At 39.9% G+C, this 22496-nt stretch overlaps 1 protein-coding gene across 1 annotated transcript; it reads right to left on the bottom strand.

Moving 5' to 3' along the window:
* Positions 1 to 6647: 6647 nt before the first annotated feature.
* On the bottom strand, positions 6648 to 22224 carry LOC143040331 (COX assembly mitochondrial protein homolog). The gene is made up of 3 exons (XM_076211270.1): positions 22079 to 22224; positions 16955 to 17059; positions 6648 to 7295 (listed from the first exon to the last, which is right to left on the bottom strand). The coding sequence occupies exons 1-3, from the start codon at positions 22140 to 22142 to the stop codon at positions 7084 to 7086; spliced, it is 381 nt and encodes a 126-aa protein (XP_076067385.1). The 5' UTR covers positions 22143 to 22224; the 3' UTR covers positions 6648 to 7083.
* Positions 22225 to 22496: the final 272 nt, after the last annotated feature.

Raw genomic sequence — 22496 nt, 5'->3', positions numbered from 1 at the left:
TTTTGAAAGCTCAGCGGTGATTGGCTGCGTGAACCTTGCTCGGCCTACTGCCGCCGACACAGAAACTTGTTTGTCTTGACATTTGAGTTGAGATCATAAAAAATAACGCAAATAAAACAACATAAAATTAGATAATATGAAATTTAATAATAAAAAAAAAGGTTAACAATAAACATAAATAAATAGATAAATAAATAAAAGATTGAAAACCATCCTGTTAGACGCTTGGAATTACTATCCGCATGTTGTATGTTACAGCAGTCACACAAAAAACCGTTTCTGAAGAAAAACACACATACACACATATAGAGTTGTACGAAATGATACAAGTATCCAGACGAAAGTGTAAAAAAAGAGATCTGGAAAACAAACGGTTTAGACCAGTTCTTACTCAACCTTGTCTCGAAGTAGAAAGTGAAATCTCCTCCTCCTCCTCCTCGCTTCCACCTCCCTATAATCACCTCTTCTCTCTCCTTTTCTCCCGTTCCTTCCACCCTCTCTCTCTCTCCTCCCCTTTCATCTACCTCCTTTACTCTTTTCTTCCCTAACCAACACCTCCTCCTCCTCCTCCTCCTCTTCCCTCCCACCACCTCCAGTCCCCACTTTGCCAAAGTCCAGAAGAGTCTCCCCGGCCAGGTGATATTATACCTGAGGGTACATCGACAGAAGAAGAAGAAGAAGAAGGGGGTTGAAGAAGAAGAAGAAGAAGAAGAAGAAGGGGGTTGAAGAAGAAGAAGAAGAAGGGGGTTGAAGAAGAAGAAGAAGAAGGGGGTTGAAGAAGAAGAAGAAGAAGAAGAAGAAGATGAAGAAGGAAGAAGACGAAGAAGACAGAAAGAAAGAAGAAGAAGAAGAAGAAAGAAGAAGAGAAAGAACGAAGATAGAAGAAGTAAGCAGAAGAAGAAGAAGAAGAAGAAGAAGAAGAAGAAGAAGAAGAAGAAGAAGAAAGAAGAAAAAGAACGGGAAGAAGAACGGAAAAGAGAAGAAGAAGAAGAAGAAGAAGAAGAAGAAGAGAAGAAGAAGAAGAAGAATAAGAAGACGACGAAGAAGAAGAAGAAGAAGAAGAAGAAGAAGAAGAAGAAGAAAAGAGGAAAGGAAGAAGAAGAAGAAGAAGAAGAAAAGAGGAAAGGAAGAAGAAGAAGAAGAAGAAGAAGAAGAAATAGGAAAAGAAGAAGATGAAGAAGAAGAAGAAGAAGAAAGAAGGAGAAGAAGAGAAGAAGAAGAAGAAGAAGAAGAAGAAGAAGAAGGAGGAGACCGAGGAGAAGGAAGAAGGAAGAAGGAGGAGAAGAAGGAAAAAAGAAGAAGAAAGAAGAAGAAGAAGAAGTAGGAGAAGGAGGAGAATGAGGAGAAGGTAGAAAGGAGAAGGAGGAGTAGGAGGAGAAGGAGAGGGATGAGAAGTTGGAATTGGAGGAGAAGGAGGAGACGGAGAAGGAGGAGAAGGAGGAAAAGGGGGCGAAGGAAAAGAAGGAGGAGAAGGAAGGAAAGGAGGAAAAGGAGGAAAAGGAGGAGAAGGAAGAGAGGGAGGAGGAGGAGGAGAAGGAGGAGAAGAATGAGAAGGAGGAGAAGGAGGAGAAGGAGGAAAGGAGAAGGAGGAAGGAGGAGAAGGAGGAGAAAGGAGGAGAAGGAGGAGAAGGAGGAGAAGGAGGAGAAGGAGGAGGAGGAGAAGGAGGAGAAGGAGGAGGAGGAGAAGGAGGAGAAGGAGGAGAAGGAGGAGAAGGAGGAGAAGGAGGAGAAGGAGGAGAAGGAGGAGAAGGAGGAGAAGGAGGAGAAGGAGGAGAAGGAGGAGAAGGAGGAGAAGGAGGAGAAGAGAAGAAGGAGAAAGAAGAAGAGGAGAAGGAGGAGTGGGAGGAGGATGAGAGAGAGAAGGAGGAGAAGGAGGAGAAGGAGGAGAAGGAGGAGAGAGAGGAGAGGGAGGAGAAGGAGGAGAAGTGGGAGAAGAAAGAGGAGGAGGAGGAGGAGGAGGAGGAGGAGGAAGAAGGAGGAAGAAGGAGGAAAAGGAGGAGAGATGGAGGAGAAGGAGGATGAAGGCGAGAGAGAAGGAGGGGAAGGAGTGGAGATTGGGTGTGAAGAGTTTAGAAGGTTTGGAGAAGTGAGGAGGGAAGGAGGAGAAGGAGGAGAAGAGGAGAAGGAGGAGAAGGAGGAGAAGGAGGAGTAGAGGATATGAGATGAAGGAGGTCGAGAGGAGGAGAATGGAGGAGAAGGAGAGAAGGAGAGAAGGAGGTGAAGGAGGAGGAGGAGGAGGAGGAGGAGAAGGAGGAGAAGGAGGAGAGAAAGAGGAAAGATGAAGGAGGTATAGGGATGAAGAGAAGGAAGGTAGAAGGAGGAGAAGGAATTAGAAGGAGAGGAGGAAGGGAGGAGAAGGAAGAGAAGGAGGAGAAGAGAGATGGAAGGACGATGAAGAAGAAGGAGAAGAAGAAGAAGAAGAAGAAGAGCAGAAGAAGAAGAAGGAAGAAGAAGAAAAGAAGAAGAAGAAGAAGAAGAAGAAGACGAAGAAGAAGAAAGAGGAAGAAGAAGAAGAAGAAGAAGAAGCGAAGAAGAAGAAGAAGCAGAAGGAGAAGTAGAAGAAGAAAGAATAGAAGAGAAGAAAGAAGAAGAAGAAGGAGAAGAAAAAGAAGAAGAAAAGAAGAAAAGAGAAGAAAGAAGAAAAGAAGAAGAAGAAGATAAAAGAATTAGAAGATGTAAGAAGAATAAGAAGAAGAAGAAGAAGAAGAAGAAGAAGAAGAAGAAGAAGAAGAAGAAGAAGAAGAAGAAGAGGAGGAACGAAACATTAGCGGTAGTAGTAGGAGGTAAAATAGAAATGATAGGAAGATAAAGCAAATAAGATGGAGAAATACAGGAACGAGATTATACAGTCCATAGAAAGAGAGAGAGAGAGAGAGAGAGAGAGAGAGAGAGAGAGAGAGAGAGAGAGAGAGAGAGAGAGAGAGAGAGAGAGAGAGAGAGAGAGAGAGAGGAGAGAGAGAGAGTGAGAGAGAGAGAGGAGAGTAGAGAGAGAGAGAGAGAGAGAGATAGAGAGAGCGCGAGAGAGAGAGAGAGAGAGAGAGAGAGAGAGAGAGAGAGAGAGAGAGAGAGAGAGAGAGAGAGAGAGAAAGGGATTATACAAGAGCGGGAAGGTGGGGTGGAGACGAAAGCAAATTGCATAGATCCTTGAAACCTCGTTTACACGGGGCAAGTTAAAAGGCAAGTCAAGTGTGCAAGTTACCTAAACTGGAGAGGAAAGCGAGCAAGTGCATGTTCACACTGGCCACTTGTCTCTAACTTGGCCTGCGTGAACATGTACTTGCTCGTTTTCCTCTCTCGTTCAAGTAACTTGCACATTTGACTTGCTTCTCAACTTGCCCCGTGTAAACAAGGCTTTGCTTGGAAGAAATATTTTCTAGGTTTTCTTGCTCATACCTCGAGACAAACCAGGTTCCCATCAGATCAATTAAATCGACTTGCATGTGCCGGAACTAAAATCTACAAAGGAAAAAATATTTCTCTGTATTGGGAGTTTCTAATAATTTTGTAACCAAACATTTCCAGTACCTAGAAAAGTTCTGGAATAGGCCAGGCAGAGTATAAGACAGAGATTCCGTTACGTGGACTTCTATGTAGTCTGGAACTATCTAGTCCAAATATCGGAAATTTCTTGATTTCAGAAAGAGAGAGAGAGAGAGAGAGAGGTTTGAGAAAGAGAGAAAGTTTAAAGAAAGGGATTTCAGAGAGAGAGAGAGAGAGAGAGAGAGAGAGAGAGAGAGAGAGAGAGAGAGAGAGAGAGAGAGAGAGAGAGAGAGAGAGAGAGAGAGAGAGAGAGAGAGAGACTATCTTAATCTCGAAAGTGTCCACAGGGTTCGCGCTACCAGTTCGCCACGTCACCTATGGCGATTTTCATCCACGCATGCTTATCTGAAATTGGCGCCAAATCGCTGCAACGGTGAAGACGCTTGTCATTGCGCAAATGACGACTGTTAAATCTTGTCTGATTCGCTGCTCATCACCACGGGCCGTGGTTGATTCAAACACTCTTCCCAAGAAGATTCCTACGCATGCGCAGGAAGGAAACAATGGGAATCAGTACCTCTGAAAATGACGTCCTGCCTCACAATGCCAGTTTCAAAGTCCTCTAGCATGAACATTGTGACGTCTGTGGCTACATGGTTAAGCAATATATCAGTCACAGTGGCTTCTCAAGGTCCTCTGTGGCTAAGATACTTTTTCGCTTATTAGACACAGTGGCTAAAAGGATTTCAGGGCCAATGTTGAAACAATAAGAAAATAAATCAACAATACATAAACAAATAAATACTAAGTAAACAAACAAAAAGTATAAGTAGGAACTCGCTCCTGGGGTCAATCGATCTCACCTTTAGCGACCCCCCCCCCCCCCGTCAAGGCCCCTTAGTGCCGCAAACAGTCCCGTAAGGCTTCGTCGAATGCACCTCTCTCTCTCTCTCTCTCCCAACTCGACACTGCACCGCATCCAATGGACTCGACGTCAGCGTCACTTGGAGCCCCGAATGGCTCAGCGGTACCGCGTTCGTTCCATGCGCCAAAGGTCCGGTTCACATCCCATCTGAGTAAGGAACAACCCCGGATGGATTCGAAGAGGAATCGAACCGGGGCTTGTGAAGGCGGGGTGGGGGTGGGGGGGGGTTAGTCCAGGCGGTACTTTGTTCCGGGGCTCATGAGCTAAGGAGGGCCTTGCAGCAACCATCCCTCCCTCACTCCCTCAAGAACAATCACTTCCTCATCCCTACTCCGACATACACTTACATTCATATACACAAACGTCACTATACTTATCACACCACGTCACCTAATTCTTTTTATTGGTATTTGTTTTTAGTTGCTGCAAACCTAATTGTGCTCAATGGACATAAAAACTCCATTTATGAGAAATATATTAGCCTTCTTCGAGACGCCAGAGAGGTCTAGGAACGTCGGACCATATTTCTCTTGGCCGCGGCCCTGCATGCGAATCGAAAGAGCTGCCTGGAACGGAGGATACTTGACGGCAATCGCCAGGTGCTGTATGGCTCTACTGTATGCTCAGTGGTGTAGTCAGTAGAGAGGTGGGCTAACATTAGGATGGTCCCCGAATCGAGTCTCGCGACGGCCAGGTTGATTAATTTGAAAGATTTCGCTGGTACGAGTGTCGACTCGTTCCACAATACACACACACATATATAATACATTAGGCCTGCATGCTACCAATTCATTGTAAAATGCAAGCAAAAATAGTTGGCCTCCTAGTGGATGGAAAGCACAAATAAGAGAGCGCTGGACGACTTGAAAAATGCATTTGTACAAAGAAGTTGTAGGACTGCAAAGAGGAGACACATAGGTAACTAATTCAGAAGTCCAGTTGACATTGAAAGCTGCTATTATTCCCTGTGCGTTGATGTCGCTGCTGGTTGACTATCTGTCCCAGTTGGTCGTATATCGGGCTATGAATGATTGATCCCTCCTAACTCTGATCAATGGTGAGACACAAACCTTAGGGTACGACAGCGGTTTCCAATCACACAATAGGACAACCCGGAAGGGGGAGGAGCCAGAGACTAGATACAGTCACTTAGCGAAGTCGACAACGATAAAATGTAAGAACCAGTCGAACTGCCAACAGAACACAACACCAACTCTTTAGAAAGTCGTAAGACAAAACTGGTCAAATGATGTGTTTATGTCCTTGTAAAGTCTCTTCCAGACAACCTAAGACGTTTTCTTTGAATAATAGAAATTAACAGAAAACTACTTTAGGGGTAACTAAGAAATTATACCCGTATAATTTGTTTCACATATTATCAATTTTACGTGGGAAGGAGAGTGATGGAGATAGAGGTACAGGGGAGATGCAGGCGAGGGAGACCCAAGCTGCGTTGGAAGAACAGACTGAGAGAGGACCTTAAGGAGAAACAGCTGGAGGAGCAGCAGGTGATGGACCGAAAGCAGTGGAAACGACTAGCGAGGAACGGCGACCCCATATGAAAATGGGAAACGTCAACAGGAAAAGAAGAATGATTAATTTTACAATGACTATCTTTTTCTGAACAAAAGGGTGGTCTCTTGAACAGAGAAGAACACAGGTGACAGGTCTTAACGGAGAGTGGTTGTGCATGGATGGTTTTTTGTGCAGCCGGAAGGGATTTCTGTCTTCTCTATTTTCCGATATGAGGAACGAGGAGGAGGGGTCGCCGTGAAAGTGAAGCGGTCCTTCTGTGGATGTATTGTGTCTCACTACACTGCTTCAGGGAGGATCTAAAGTGAGAGGGAAACAATGGGTGGTAGTGGATGTATGCTTTGCCTGGCTACATCCTTCAAAAGGGGAAACAAGGCCTTGGTATATAGTCTTTTATAGAATTATGCTAACTAAAGTAATGTGTTGTCTAGCCAGATGCTCATTTCTCAGCAAAAATAATTATAAACTTTAGTAAGAACAACCAATTTACCTTAAAAAAAAAAAAAAAAAAAATCGGAAGTGTTCGTACATGTGATTTTGTTCCGAAACATTTTTGACAATAGATTTCTTGCTGGTGTGAACAAATATGAAGTTTGCATCTATTGGACCTCGCTATTTTCCATTTACCCCACCCCTAACTAGAATATTAACATCATACACTCTTTATAACCACACTCAACTTATACATGTTGGGTAATGAAACTTCTAATATACAAGTACAAAATATTGTATTATTTAATATCACTGATGATGGAACAAACTCTCAAGACATTATTTACATCCAATGAAAGATTCTTGAACCAACAGTTTATCAATACATTAAGGAAATCCCAATTTCTGGGTAAATGAATACAAAAAGTATCTACAAATTATTGATTAGTGCACAGCTGGATTGAATTTGTGCCCCAGACCTTCCAGATATGATTACAGAGTCAGGGTACATATGTGTTCAATCAAATTAAATACAACATTGGCCATCAATCAACTGAACCCAATTCCACCCAGTGTAACCATCAACTGAAACTATTCATGCTACCTTTTCACAACAAGTGTGGATAAACCTGATTTTAGAGGGTACAGGTGTCTTGTACACTCTTAATGTAGCAGGAACATCAATCTTCTGAGATATATTCTATCTTCCCCAGCTAAAATCCTGCCAATGCAATCCTTTTCCTTTGTTTCTTAGTCAATCCTGACCGACGGTACTCGGATCGCTCCTCCAAATATTCTTTAGTACATCTCTCGCGGAATTCTTCATTATTGTACCATTTGCCTAAACAATCCCACAAGGCAGTATTTTCCTTACGACAACTGAGAACCATTGCATAGCTTGAGCCCTGGCAACATTTGGTGAATGCTGAAATCCAAACAAAATCACAATCAAACACACTAAACAAGCAGTCTTGAAAAGTTTTACTATATCTAATCATATTTTGATTCCTGAAAATGAAGGATGGTCTTAAATTATTTCATCAAGATCATCAAAATAAATGCAATATTCCCATGTGCCAAAATCTTGTCTCTTCTAATTCCTAACACAACTTCTAGCACATAACCAACAGCATTTCCAAATACTACATATCACTTTTATGTTAAATTATGTCCTGACATTTTGATGCTATCATTTCTTGTTTGATCAGTATTTACTATTAAAACATTCACAAGGTACCAATGATGGGCATCTCCTTGTGAGTGTTCTAAATGATAGATGTCAGAGAGAATAATCTCCCTGACACTTGTTTTTATGACTTAACAACACCCTCACTTCCACCTGGAGCTCTAGCCCCAGGGTGCTGAAAATCTCTAGACTGGGCCCAAGATTTCTATCTATTTCAACTGTACTTCCTCTACTTTATCACCTACAAGTTGACACATGCTCCCCTCCTCCTGCTAGTGGTTTATAAACATTTTGACACTAATACAACACTGACAACAGTCCAAAGTTTCTTCCTGGTAAGATTCAATGAAGCAGCCTTGCTGTGGATGTGCTGTGTCTTGTGACACTGCTGCTGACCCAGGGCAATGGGTGAGATGCAGGAAGAGCCAATATAAAAGGGAAGGTAGGGGATGGAATGGGTGGGAGTGGATTTTATACCTTTGTTTTTTTGGCTACCTCCCTTGTAAGGGGGAAAAGCCTTTGGTATATGGTAATTAAGGTTCAATAATTTCAAGAATGTCAGAGAACTTACCTGGTTGAGTTCTCAGACAATAGGTCTGAAGTTGAAGTTAATTCTTAAATGGCTTCATATGAACTGTAAAATTCCTTAGCCAAGGTTTCTTATGAGAAGCGTCTGGTACCAGCGCTGAAGGTGATCTGGCGTTCAGTTCACAAAACGTAGTATCGTTCGGCAGGAACTTCTTACAAGTTCATAAAGAATTTGAAGCCACGGGACAACTTATACTTTAAATAAATTCAAAGTTCCCGATTATTGATCAAAATTACAACATAGGTTTAATAAAAATAAAGAGGGAGGGGAGTTTAATAGTATCTTAATTAAAGTTATGATAGAGTGGTACGGAGTTTCAGGAAAGGTTCCTGATTCAAAATAAAACAAGCTTTCGGAAAATCGCTGTAACTTATGGTAAACAATGCAATTCCCATAACAACAATTACCACAGCCTCCCCGACAACAAAAAGAAAGTGTTTAAGAAATATAACACTTTTCGAGCAAAATTTACAAGTTTTTGAAAGCTAGAGACCTTACTAGGTTTCTAGAGGCTAGCGCAGTCTTATAAGTTGGCCTCAAAGAGGTAGGTTCCAGAGAGACACAATCATCTTGTAAAGAGTTACCCTCTGAGACTTCTTCAAAGGGTTCCAACTCTCTAGCCTGAACATTAGAATCTCCAGGGGATTCATCCTCGAGACTGGAACTCAACTCAGCATGGAGCTCTAGAGGGATTAAAAGTTTAATGTTGACTTTGATAGATTTTCCATCGGGCTTAACGACAGAGACTGTACATATCACCTTGTCTTGGTCAGGAAAAGTTTCCACAATATGAACTGAGAGCCAGAAGGGTCTGGTCAGGGGAGTTTCAAAAAGGCAATATCACCCTTTTCCCAGCTTCTAGAACTGTGGTATGCAGCTCTATCCCTTTCCCTAAAGCTGACCAAGTACTCTGTCAACCATCGTTTCTTAAACTCTTCATAAAAATAATCCCTACAGTACATGACCAAGTTGAGAAGAGAAGGATAGTCTTCTCCTGATTCCCATTCAGGGACTTGTTCCAAGTCTCCAAACATCAAGGAAGGAATGGTCCTTCCAATAAGGAAATGATTTGGAGTAATTACATCTACCTCATTTTCACAAGAACGATAAGTTAGTGGTCTATTGTTCAAAAAATTTTGAACATCGGACAAAAGAGTGGTAATCTCTGCCAGGGAAGGAACAGACCTACCCAATACCTTATACATTGTTTCACTGTCTGTATTAACCTTTCCCAAGTGGCACCATACTAAGCAGCATAAACAGGAATGGTTCTATGCTGAACAGGGGAAGTTTTAATCTTCTCTTCAAATTCAGAAGAGGACAAAAGTTGTTCAATAACATTTCCCTCTTGTACAAAAGATTTAGCGTTGTCAGAATAAACAGCAGAAGGAATTCCATTCCTGTTAGCAGACCTAACGAAAGCCAAAATGAACTCAGGAGTGGACATAGTATCCACAACTTCTAAATGAACTGCTCTAGTATTGAACATACATACATACATATACCAAAGGCTTTTTCCCTCTTACACGGGGAGTAGCCAAAAAGAAAAAGGCATAGAAATCACTCCCACCCATTTCATTTCCCATATATTCCACTCCCCTCCACCCTCCTTCCTATCTTGGCACCTCCCGGATGACGGGTCATCCCTGGATCCTGTCCACTGCCCTGGGTCAGAAGCAGTATTGAAACAAGTGAAAATTAATATATATGCCTTAACCTTCTCTCCATTCCTGTCTCTGACCCATAAATGCCCTGTGTAGTCTACACCAGTATGGGCAAAGGGCACGCTAAGATTCACTCAAGAGGCAGGTAAAGAGGAAGGAGAAGGATAATTAACTGCACGGGAATTGTATTTCCTACAAACTATAGGCTACCTCCCTAGTAAGGGGGAAAAAGCCTTGGTATATGTATGTACAAACTATACAATCCTTCAAAATGCTTAAAACACCTTGTCTGGCCTTAAGGATCCAGGATCCATGCATACGAAGGAAATTAAGTGTGGCTTGTAGTCCCATGTGCATAACTTGACAATGAGCAAAGTGAATAAGGATTTTAGTTAAATGATGAGATTTGGACAAAAGAAGGAGATTGACAACCTCATATTTGAGGTTAATGTTCTTGTCAATCCTGCCCGTGGACCTAATGAAACCATACTTGTCCAAGAACAAGTTCATTTGACTTACCAAAGGAGGTATGTCATTAGTGTTGGAGTTCTGCAAATAAGCCAATTCAGCAGGAAAGGAATCCTTTTGCATAACAGTCACCAAATAATTAGATGCTGCCTTAACAGGGTCAGCATTAGACTTCTTGAACAGAAAGACAGCCTTAAAAATCAAAGAAGTGTGATGAAGGAGTTTGCTATAGGAAGAAAACTTAGAGACATCTATTAGAGGAGGAGTGTCAACTTGTACAACAGCCGCATTGACAATGTCTCCCTTGAAACAGGAGGGAATACATCCCAAGTGACCCTTTGGCCAAGTATGAGGAGGAGACAACAACCATTCCGGTCTATAAACCCACCAATTGAATTTTTCCTTGAACACCTTAGCACTACAAGGTTTAGTTAGGAAATCAGCCATATTATGTTCAGAAGGAACATAAGTAAAAGAAATGGGTGTGAACTTGGCCTTGAAAATTTCCAAGAGATTGGAAATTTCCTTTAATCTATTATTAACAAATATATATATTTTAAGGAGCCTTGTTGGCCAGGATCCAAGAAAGGGCAACTTGACTATCAACAAACAGAACCACAGATTCAACCAGTGGGGCAGACACCAATCCTTCCTCAAAAATAGTGTTGAGGCATTTCAAAGATAGAAAAGTTGGCATAAGCTCCAAAGAGGGTAAAGTTCTTTGTTTAATAGGAGCCATCTTGACCTTGGCAAATAGAAGAGAGGTATTAGACTCCTTTCTCTTCTTTCTTGCCCTACATAGATGGCACATCCATAAGCTTCCTTGGAACCATCAGCAAATACAAACAATTTAACGGGAAATTCGGTACAGAAAGTTTTCCTTTTAAAGGATAGGTTATTAACCTCCCAAAAATTTTCACATAACTTGTTCCATCTAGCAAGTAACTTGCTAATTTCCAATCCCAATCCACCATCTTTTAGCACATCTCTCTAATAAGGATTTTTCCATGCAACAGCACAGAAAAGCCCTAAAGGATCAAATACAGAAGACAAGGAAAACAAAACTTGTCTTTTGGTCGAGGCATCTTTGTCAAGGGAAACATCCTTGATTCTCAAAGTATCATAATCCTTATTATAAATATATCCTAACACTTTTATCTCTTCTTTATTGCAAACTACTTCTTGATCAAGAACAGAAAGAACAGAAGTCAAGTTGCATGTCCACTCCCTGAGAGGTAAACCTCCATTGAGCATGATCTCCTTAATCTTCTCGATCATTGCAGGGAGGGAACAAAGCTCATTGGTAGTGTAGACCAAATTTGTCTACATAAAATTTATCTTTGATTAAGGAGGCAGTTAGAGTGTCAGGCTGCAAAGAATGATGGTGTTGGATAATGAAATTCAGAATGAAAGGAGAGCAAATGAAGCCAAAAATAATAGTATTATACCTGAAAGGTATATACTGGTCGTTAATCCTCCTAAAGAAACAGAACCTGTTATGATCAGCCTCATCCCTAAAGCGGATCTGCAAGAAGGCTTTCATAACATCAGCCAAAATGACATGATTATTGGTTCTGAAATACAACAAGAGAGACAGGAGGTTGTTCATTAAATCAACTCCCGGGAATGCAGCTTCATTTAAGGAAGGAGCTTTTCCTACTTTAAGAGAGCAATTGAAAACTGACCTTATTCTAGAAGTGGCAAGATCATCATCCTTCAACACATGTCTATGGGGTATAAAGATTTGTCCAGGGACTCTTTTAGTTACTGGCTCAATAACACCCAAGGCCTCTTGCTGGTCAAACACAGCTTCATATTCCTCTCTAAGCCCCTTTTGCTCAAGTTGGTCATAAACCCTTTGAGCCACTGCTAGGGCAATCTTCAGTTTAGAGGGAACAAGGTCCACCAAATTCCTTTAATTCCTTTTCCACGGGATCTTCACATAGTAGTGTCCATTCTTGAAGGAAATGGACTGTTTAAATCTATCAATTTCTAAGTTATTAATATCCGGGGTCTGTTCCTCTTTAATACCAATGGACTCTAAAGAATAGAAATTGTCAAGACCATACTCAACATTAGAATTAATAAAGACTTCCTGCAAAGGATCAAATTGAGAACTTACAGGTTCTAAACAGAAGTTGACAAGAAACTTTTCCTTGCCTAACCTTTTGGGAGGAAAGTATTTAACAGTCCTATTAGACTGAGTAAGGGAAGTGCCTTTCTCAGGTTTCTTTAGAGAAACTCCATTGGTCTTGAAAGAAGAATTATAAAAAACTAGTGAATCTCCATGGTATTCCTCTATACAAGGTCAGAATCTGGTTTTATCTTCAAAGGCCTCTCCTTGCATTTGAAACTATCAACATTTAGCATTTCAGGAATCCCCCTTATCATTCTCTTTAAGTACAAAGGCTTCTCACTAGGAGGGATATATTGAGCCCCAGTCCATATGGAATGTAACATCAGCAAGTTTGATAACCTTGCATGAACACAACATACACTCTATAAAGGATTTGTGGGAAAACCCAGTTTCGGCTGTGGCATTCCTTGGGGAGACGGGAGTGCTCGGACAGACAGTCTAGGGAACGACAACAACAACAACCTTGCATGACGGGCTACCATACAAGGGGGCACTTTCAATTGAAAAGTTTGAGAAGTTTTGAAGAATATCATTTCCTATGATCCCTAAAACGTTCAGTTGGTCTCCCTTCACTTTTGGAAAACTTGGTGAAACAAAAAATTGGTGATTATTCATACTAAGTAGTACAGAGGATAAGGAAGGAATTTGTAAGGACAAGTTGAATCCTTGAATGGCAAAGAACAAACTGAACAAATTCATCCCTGAGGGGAGTTAAAGTTAGCAGTGTAGTTATAACCTCTTTTATTCATTAGAGGTAAACCAAAGGAAGAAACTAACTTGTCCATAGGAGGACTTAAACAAGGTCCGACTCTGTCCTCTACAAATTCCTTGTTAATGATAGAAAACTGGGCTCCAGTGTCCAACAAAAAGAGACATTGGGCAGTTCTCTTGCCTCTGCTAATAGGAAGGGAAACCAAAGGAACAATGGAATCTGATGAATTATGAAAATTAAACACTTTCCCTTCAGAAAGTGGTGACTTATAAGCCATAGGACACATGGCTCCATGGTGCTCGGGTTTGTTGCAAACAAAACATTTGTAAGGCAGAGCAGCCTTTAACCCAGGGCATTCCAAAGAACCATGTCCATGATTTAGACATCTATTGCACAGTCCTAATTGAGCTGCTCTAGCTTTCCTGTGCTCAAGGGATTTATATGAAGTACACTTCGAACTAGCATGGTCGGAAGCGGGGCAAAATTTACATCTACTGATAGACTTCTTAATGGGATTAGAATTGACCTTAAAGGAGCCATCAACTCCCTTACTGGAATCAACAGATTTTTTCAAGGAAATTTCCTTGAAAGCAAGGGAGCTGGTAGTAAGACTTCGTTTAGGTTTGACACCAAGATCATCTGATCCCATTTTAAGTCTAACTAAAACTGACTGGTAAACTTCCTTGAGTTGATTAAAATTGGGGTAATTAGAATTAATCACCCAAGACAATTCAATTAGAAAAAATTTAGGTAACTTATTTAAGATTAATTTACTGATCAAAAGGAGGCCCTCGCTTCCTGGCCTAGTGAAATCTACTCCAATTCCCTTAAGGTCTTGTAGCTTGGAATCTACAGACCTAATGTAACTTTCTAGGTCCCTTAAGAGTGAGACCTCCGGTGCATTAATAATGGAAATCAACACCTTATCTAGAATTTCTTGCTTATTTAAATACAACTCATCAAGAAGAAGGAAAGCAGAGTCATAATTTGAATCATCCACTGGTACATTCTCCACTAAATGGAAAGCCTCCCCTCTGAAATATCCCTACAAATGAATTAACTTCTGACTATTAGTCAGATTGGGGATACCAGCTAAGGCATTCTGAAAACTTTTTTAAAGTTGAAATAAGCAAATGGATTGTTGGAATTGTTCTCGAAATGTTGAAGAACAATAGGAGGAAGAGGAAGTTTTACAGAATTAACATCAGTGGACTTGCTGGATTTTTCACCTATTTTAGAGTCAAGAACTCCCTTTAACTCTTGTCTCCATTCCTTAAAAGGAGACAATTCAAGAAGAATGGACAGGCAGTAAGCTCGGGATTTCTCCATACCCTCGTCCTTTTCTTCTTCGGGGAGCAAGTCGTAAATTTCCTCGTCAAAATTTTGAATCTCTGTTAGGAAATCGTCAAATTGACACAACATGGTGTCAAGAACAGAATAAGATAGTTCATCAATGTTAGAACCTTTTATGGCTTTTAAGTACTTTGAGATAAGACCCTTTTTATGGGCTTTCTGTCTTCGGAGTTTTTTCAAAACTTCCGAATCGGACAATGTCTTATTGTAGCTAGTCATAACGACGGCAACCCAAACAAACTCGTCACTAAATACACGAGGAAAACAGTCGTACCGAAAACTGTCTTACAGACTAAGCAACAACTAAGACAGAAATTAAGAAAAAATAATCAATTTGATTTAAATACAAGTTTAAATTGAAAAAAGGCAAACAGATCAAAAGAAACCATGACAATATAACAATAGAAGCCACCAAGAATGAAGAACAATTCGATAAATTTTGAATGTTCACAAGAATGACAAGGTACCCAAAGCCAGCAAAAATTTCCCGATAGAAAACAAGGTCCTCAAGCAAGGAAATTACTAAAACCAAAAAACTCGGTATAAAGAACAGGAAACCGGACTTCGTAACCAACTATTGTAACCTTAATAAAGCGCTTACATAGCGGCTTATGACACAAAGGGGAAATAATCTAACGTCGAAATCGACTATAAAAAAAGTTAAGTTTAAATGTTAAGATTAAATTCTCAAAATTCAGAGAAAATTAACACTAAATCTGAGAATTCTTCTATTGTCTGAGAAATTTGAACCTATGGTAATTAAGGTTCAATAATTTCAAGAATGTCAGAGAACTTACCTGGTTGAGTTCTCAGACAATAGGTCTGAAGTTGAAGTTAATTCTTAAATGGCTTCGTACGAACTGTAAAATTCCTTAGCCAAGGTTTCTTATGAGAAGCGTCTGGTACCAGCGCTGAAGGTGATCTGGCGTTCAGTTCACGAAACGTAGCATCATTCAGCAGGAACTTCTTACGAGTTCATAAAAGTTTTGAAGCCATGGGACAACTTATACTTTAAATAAATTCAAAGTTCCCGATTATTAACCAAAATTACAACATAGGTTTAATAAAAATAAAGAGGGAGGGGAGTTTAATAGTATCTTAATTAAAGTTACGATAGTGTGGTATGGAGTTTCAGGAAAGGTTCCCGATTCGAAATTAAACAAGCCTTCGGGAAATCGCCGTAACTTAAGGTAAACAATGCAATTCCCGTAACAACAATTACCACAGGTATATGTAAGATTTATGGGTGGTTCTGTGGGCCACTGCCAGCCAATGTGGTGCTGCAGGTCTCCTGTCAGTGTAACTTGAGGTAACAGTTACTATCAATTTTTATGTTATCAATTTCCTTTACAATCTTGAAGACCTATACCAAATCCCACATCAGTCTTCAAATCATAGGCCATATCAAATATAGGTTCAAATTTTTCAGTGATTTATTTTAATTTGTTTCTGATATCTGTCACTTCTTTTTTAATTCTACACATAATCTTCAACTGTCCCATAAACACACATTGCTAACAGCAATGGAACATTCAAGGGAGCTCATATTCGGTATAAAGAAAACCACAGCAGACAACTGCTTCTCTTACAATATTCCTTTCAACATATACTTAATAAGAAGTAATGAGAAGAATACTGAGAAAGAACATGACAAAGGAATTACCATATGATAGAAATATACAAAATTATGAGTGTAAGCTGAAGTAATGCATTAGTTATCATCAGAAAATTTATGAAATAGAATACACATTACTACAGTAATAGCAGCATGAGGAACGAGGAGGTGAGGAGGAGAACTGGGGTGAAAAAGGAGATGGCAAATAGGGCTGATGAAAGAGTACTAGAATGGTTTGGACACATGGAATGAATGTGTGAAGAAAGACTAGTAAAAGAGGTGTGGAGGGCAGAGGTGGAGGGAGTGAATTTGAGAGGACAAATGATTGAGGATGAGATGGATAGATGGGGTGAAAGAGGCATTGAGCAAGAAGGTAATGTCTGTTGAGGAAGGAAGGGGGCTGTGTGTAGATGATACTATTATGCAAGGAAGGGAGGGGTTGGGGAGTTAGGGAGGGGTTATTTATGGATGATATTTTGATGCAGCCCGAAGGGATATCTCCCCATCTTTTCTTTTTCTGCATGAGGGGATGGAGAGGGGGGTTGCTGATTAAGTGACGTGGCCTTGCTGTGGATATGCTGTGTCTTGCTGCATTGCTTCTGACCCAGGGCACTGGGCAGGATACAGGGATTACCCATCATCCATGAGGAGCTAAGGTGAGAGGGAGGAAAGGGTGGTGGATGGGAATGGAATGGGTGGGAGTGTATACTTGCCTTTTGACTTGGCCACCTCCCTTGTAAGGAGGAAAAAGCCCTTGATATATAGACAGATAGCAACATATATGTACTACATATCACAAACAATCAACACATTCTCAATATCACTCAAAGGTTGGAAAAAAAACAACAACAAATCTCTACCTTCAACTTCCTCTGAACACTTCTCAGCCCTTGCAATCTCTCTCATTTTTTTGGGAATCACAACTTCAACCTCAACTCTTCTTAAAGATGTATCATCAGGGTCTCCTGTATTAGAAAGGAAGATGGATATAACTTTGCATATAATAATACATTTGTACTTCTGTTTAATTGCTGAAAGATAGAAATCTAGATGGCAATAAATGATAAAACTAATCAAATCACAACTGGCAATAAAAAATGAGATTTCATATAGCTTCATTATATATACTGGATAACTCTAGATAAATAAATAGTTTGCATAAAGAAGCAAGGTATTGTCATTCATGGCTTTTGACTAAAATCTGCTCTGAGTCAAAGAGGCACCTAGCAGTCAAATTAAGGAGTTCCTCCCACAGGATTTGAACACTTAATAATTGGCCACACATGACCTTCGTTTGCCAGCGAAACCTATAACTTGCTACGATCATTTTAAGTGGCTTTCATTTACTTGGATGAAGACATGGTAAAGAAAATACCCTGTACTGGTTACACTGATAAGGCCAAAATTGGAGTACGCAGCGACACTATGGTCACCCAGTACTAAAAAGAATATATGGAAAATTGAGAGAATCCAGAGAGCGGCTACAAAGATGGCCCCAACACTATCAAAACTTTCATATGAAGAAAGATTGTCAAAACTAGAATTAATGACTGGAACAAAGAAGAGAAAGAGGTGACTTGTTGACTATCTACAAAATTATGAAAGGAATAGAAGTCCTGGATAGAGAAGACTTACTAAATTGGGATAAGAGAAACACAAGAGGACATGGAAGGAAGCTCAAAAAGGACATTTATAGAAGAAACCTTAAAAAGAACAGCTTTCCCCACAGAGTGGTGGATGTATGGAACACATTTGATGAAACAATACTGTGTGCAAAAACAATACACGGATTTAAAGACAAATTAGACATGGTGAGATACAAAGACGACACCACAAGCATAGCTTCCCTTCCTGTAAGATACAACTAGGTAAATAATTACACAAAAGTCCTTATAGTGGGACCAATGACAGCTACCCACACGAGGTGGTCCTGTAAGATGGACATCTGAGAGTCATCTCCTTACCACCCATATTCAAGTCCTGATAACTTCTTCACTTCCATTAGGAGCTGCAGCCATGAGAGGCTGGTGCTCTGGTACTCTCCAAACCAGGCCCAAGACCTATCAACTTATACCATATTTCTTCCACTTTTTCACACACACAGCAGACAATCACCAATTGCTCCCCTCCTAATGCTATAAACCAGTGATAAAGAAAAGGTCCCACACAGTTATCAGTCCAAAGTTCCTTCCTAGAGAGACCTATGGGAGCATCCAAGGACTGATGCTAGCTGCTGTAGGGTTGTGGGTTTCCAGTCAATAAAATGCGTGTGCAGCCATGTGTCTGGCTGCCTACCAAACTCAATACTCCATTAAACACCTCCCTGCAACCCTCCCAACATCAGCAATACAGAGAAACCCCACTCAAGAGAAGCAAGAACCACACTAGCATTCAGAATACCATCCAACTCTGCGAAGGTATCAAAACAGAATAGACCTGGTCAAATTAAATTGTTTTAAATGCAACCATTATACAGGAGGATACTGAACACATCCTGAATTACCCAATATTATCTTACCCTGAACAGCACAATATTTTTTTCCTTGAATGATTTATGAGCATTTATGTTGGTATGGTGGCTGTGGTTGTTTACCTGGAAGCAGTGGGACTCCTGCAAGAGAAACTCAGGGAATGGATTGATTGTGTTTAGCCTCGAGGGTCCATTGAAGGACTGTCATCACATCCCCATGAAAGACACCTTTTGTTTCATGACTATACAGAGCAGACAAATTAACCTAACCTAACTTATATTAACCTAACCTAACCTACAAATGCATGCAGGGACAGACATACATTTTGCACTTTTATGACTAGACACCCATGACACCACTTTGGTGTGCAGGTGGTGGGATGGTTGCTGGAATTATTTTTTCATCCTTAATATTAATTTGAGGGGGAAAAAAATGACAAAGAAAAGTTATTGGAATTGTCATAATATAGATGCAAAAAATACACAAATTGGTGAGTGAGCGGGTGAGACAAAACGGTGTGGAAGTGGAAATTTGGAAGTGGGTAGAAACAACTTTTAACCTAACCTCACCTAACCATTGCAATATAGATGCACAAAATATACTAATTGCTGTCCAAGTGGATGAGATGAAACTTCACAAATACTAGAAAAGTTAGGTTAGGGTAAGAGCTATTGGACAAAAGTTTGATGTTAAATATTGGTGATTCTGTGTTTCCATGAATTAACCACTAACCAAACCTAATCACTTAACCTATCCCAGCCAAATCTACAGCAACACTTCTCACCAACTGGACAAAAGAACACAAATACATACTTCATCTATATATCACTCTAATGCTGTACACACACACACATAAAAAATTCTTGGTGTAACATATGATACATCCATGTCATTTAAATAACACATCACAAACATAAAAAATAAATGCACACCTAGACTTAACACACTTAAATCAATCACTGGAACAACATTTGGATGAAACTAAGAATCTAATACTACAATATACAAGCAATGCATACACTCAGTGATGAATTATGCAAGTCCAGCATGGGCACCTAATCTGAGTGAGACACACCTCAACACCCTTCAGACCATACAAAACAAAGCATTAAAAACAATTACAGGCTACACAAATACAACACCTACAGACCACCTACATCATGAAACAAAAGTCCTCAAAGTCAAAGATCACCTTGTCATGAGAGGCACACAAACACTTGCTGCACCCTCCACAAACACAGCAGACCTACTACACTACATAGCAGAACACCCACACACACCAAGAAAAAAAGAAAAAAAAAAATCCCTATATCACACACAAATACTCTCTTCCTACAAAACCACCAAATATCAGCCTCTGGAAACATATTCATAATCATATCAATCGCTGTTCCATTAACACATTAAAAGACAACACATTGCTGCATGCCAGATCCCCTGATATCTATCCCTCTGAATCCTCTCTCCCACAAAAGGACAGAGTCCAACTGGCCAGACTGCGATGTGGCCATACCACCCAGCCTTTCTAAGCTACCAGAAGAGACTGGATGACTGCATTGTGAATGTAACACTTCACCCCATACTATTCAACACATCATGGAAAACTGCATTATACACAATCACGTATGCAAACAACACAACAAACACTCCATAAAGGATTTGTGGGAAAACCCCATTTTGGCCGTGGCATTCCTTGGGGAGATGGTGGTAAATTTTTAGTTGTGTACACCTATGCAATATAGCAATGGAAAATGAATTATTAATTTTGTAAATTACAGTCGTACCTCGGTACTCGACCGCCTCTATACTCGACCAAATCGGTGCTCGACCAAAAAATTCGAGTAGAAAATGCATCGGACCTCGAACAGATTTTCGGTACTCGACTAGCTCGAACAGCGGGTAAGCGTCAGTTCGACTCAGACCGCCAGCGGAGTAAGACGTACGCAGTTTGTTCAAGTATTTCTTCCCAGATTTAAACTTTTTCGTGTTGCTCTAGCCCTTAATAATGGGTCCAAAGAAAGACAGTGATAAGGGGAAAATTGGTTTCGGTGTTCGAACAAATCGGTGCTCGACCACCACCTCAGAACGGATTATGGTCGAGTACCGAGGTACGACTGTATATAGATCAACGTAATACGCTATCTTTTTTGGACAGAAATCAATAACAAAAAAAGTTGCTAAAACCTATTTACTAACAAATGAAGTTGCAGTGACTGAATGATAAGCCATATTTGTTTTGAGAGATGCCAAGGTTGAAGAAATGAAAGGATGATAAATTAATCTATTCTAACTTAATTTACCTAACCTAACTAAACCTACATAACCTAAATTATATGTGTAATTTGGTATCTTAAATTCTAAAGATCATCGTGGTTGTCGTCATTGTCAAGGATGTTGACGGCCTGATTATTATTGTACCTCGGGCAATTAACTGACATTGGCAGAACCCCGTGTTCTCTCATAAAGTCAAAGGAAGTCCTATTGTCTTTGTAACAGCGCTTATTAATGTCACCTGGAGTTAAAGGACACCCGGTCCACTTCGTGAAAGCCATCGTCTGATAGTGACTAGACTGGCATGGCGTCCGGACTGTATCCTAGCGGCTTCGTTCATTAGTAAATTTGCTTGTAGCAAGGTTTTATGTTTTTTATTTCCACCAAGGAAATTGCATATTAATTTGATGTATTATAATTAACAAAATTAATATTTAAGTTTTTAATACTATATTGCGTAGGTGTGCACAACTAAAATAATACAGAGACGGGACTGCTCGGAAAGATAGTCTAGGGAACAACAACAACTTAACCTATCCTCATGAATGTCTTTCAAGCAGAGAATTCACATATGATAGTAAATGAAATGGAGGAGGGCACAATAGCATGGATCATTTACTGCCTTGGCCTTAGCCTTAGCTTAGCCGGGATTGACCAGCATATTTCTGTAGGCCCTGATGCAGCCAAGCCTTATCATATGACATACTCTTCGTAACTGATTATAACTGCATTCAATTTTACAGCCAAGTAATAGTTTCTGCTAAAGTATGTACTGATGAATTTTTGTTTCATTTAAATGTCATTTGAAATTAGATAACAATCGATACTATTATCTTAATTCGCCAAAAATAATTTTATCTTTTACCTTTACATACATTTAGATACAAACAAAACTAATAAGAGCCAACATGTTGCAATAACATACGTATACTATAGATATAGCAACACAAATTCATTTGTCACATCATGTGTTGCATCATCAGATTAAAGTTGCCACTACACCAATTATGTAAACTTTCTTTAATTTATATAGTACCTAATATATACTTATTTCGGTGAGTATCTGACTTTGGTTATAAGTTTTAGATAATAATTATAATGACAATTGGTGAAGCCGAAGGAAAAGACAAGTAATTTCATGAAGACTTTGAGTTCACGTAATCACGATTATCAAACTATAAAATTAATTTACATATACATTGTAACATTAAAAGTTATTCTTTGTTTATCTAAGCCTCTTACCCAGTCCATGAGGTCCACCAGTATTCCTAAAAGCGTTCTCATTTTTTTCCTCTTGTTCAGACATGGTAAATAAACATATACCTTCTGCTAGAGTGTGGATGAATTGAACATGCGAAGACTTACTGTCATACTTTATATAAAATTGTTGTACTTTGTACAGTACTTGTATATGAATTTAGAAAAAATGGGAACTTTTTTCTTAAAATAGAATGAAAGAATGAACGATAAAAGAAAGGGAAAAAAGGGACGTTGTAAAGATCAGCAGCCCCAGAGTACCCATGTAAAGATAAACTACCCCAGAAATTAGCATGTAAAGAGTAACAACTCCAGAAACGAGCATGTACATATAAAGAACCTCAAAAGTGACGATCATTTAATTAAGGATAGATTAATAACAAGGCCTGCCTACCTGTCTGCT

The sequence above is a fragment of the Oratosquilla oratoria genome, chromosome 28 (genome assembly GCF_046742065.1).
Source record: "Oratosquilla oratoria isolate Oo_2021 chromosome 28, ASM4674206v1, whole genome shotgun sequence".
Taxonomy (NCBI): domain Eukaryota; kingdom Metazoa; phylum Arthropoda; class Malacostraca; order Stomatopoda; family Squillidae; genus Oratosquilla; species Oratosquilla oratoria.
The sequence above is the reverse complement of the archived record's forward strand: the minus strand, read 5'-3'. Positions and strand labels throughout refer to the sequence as shown.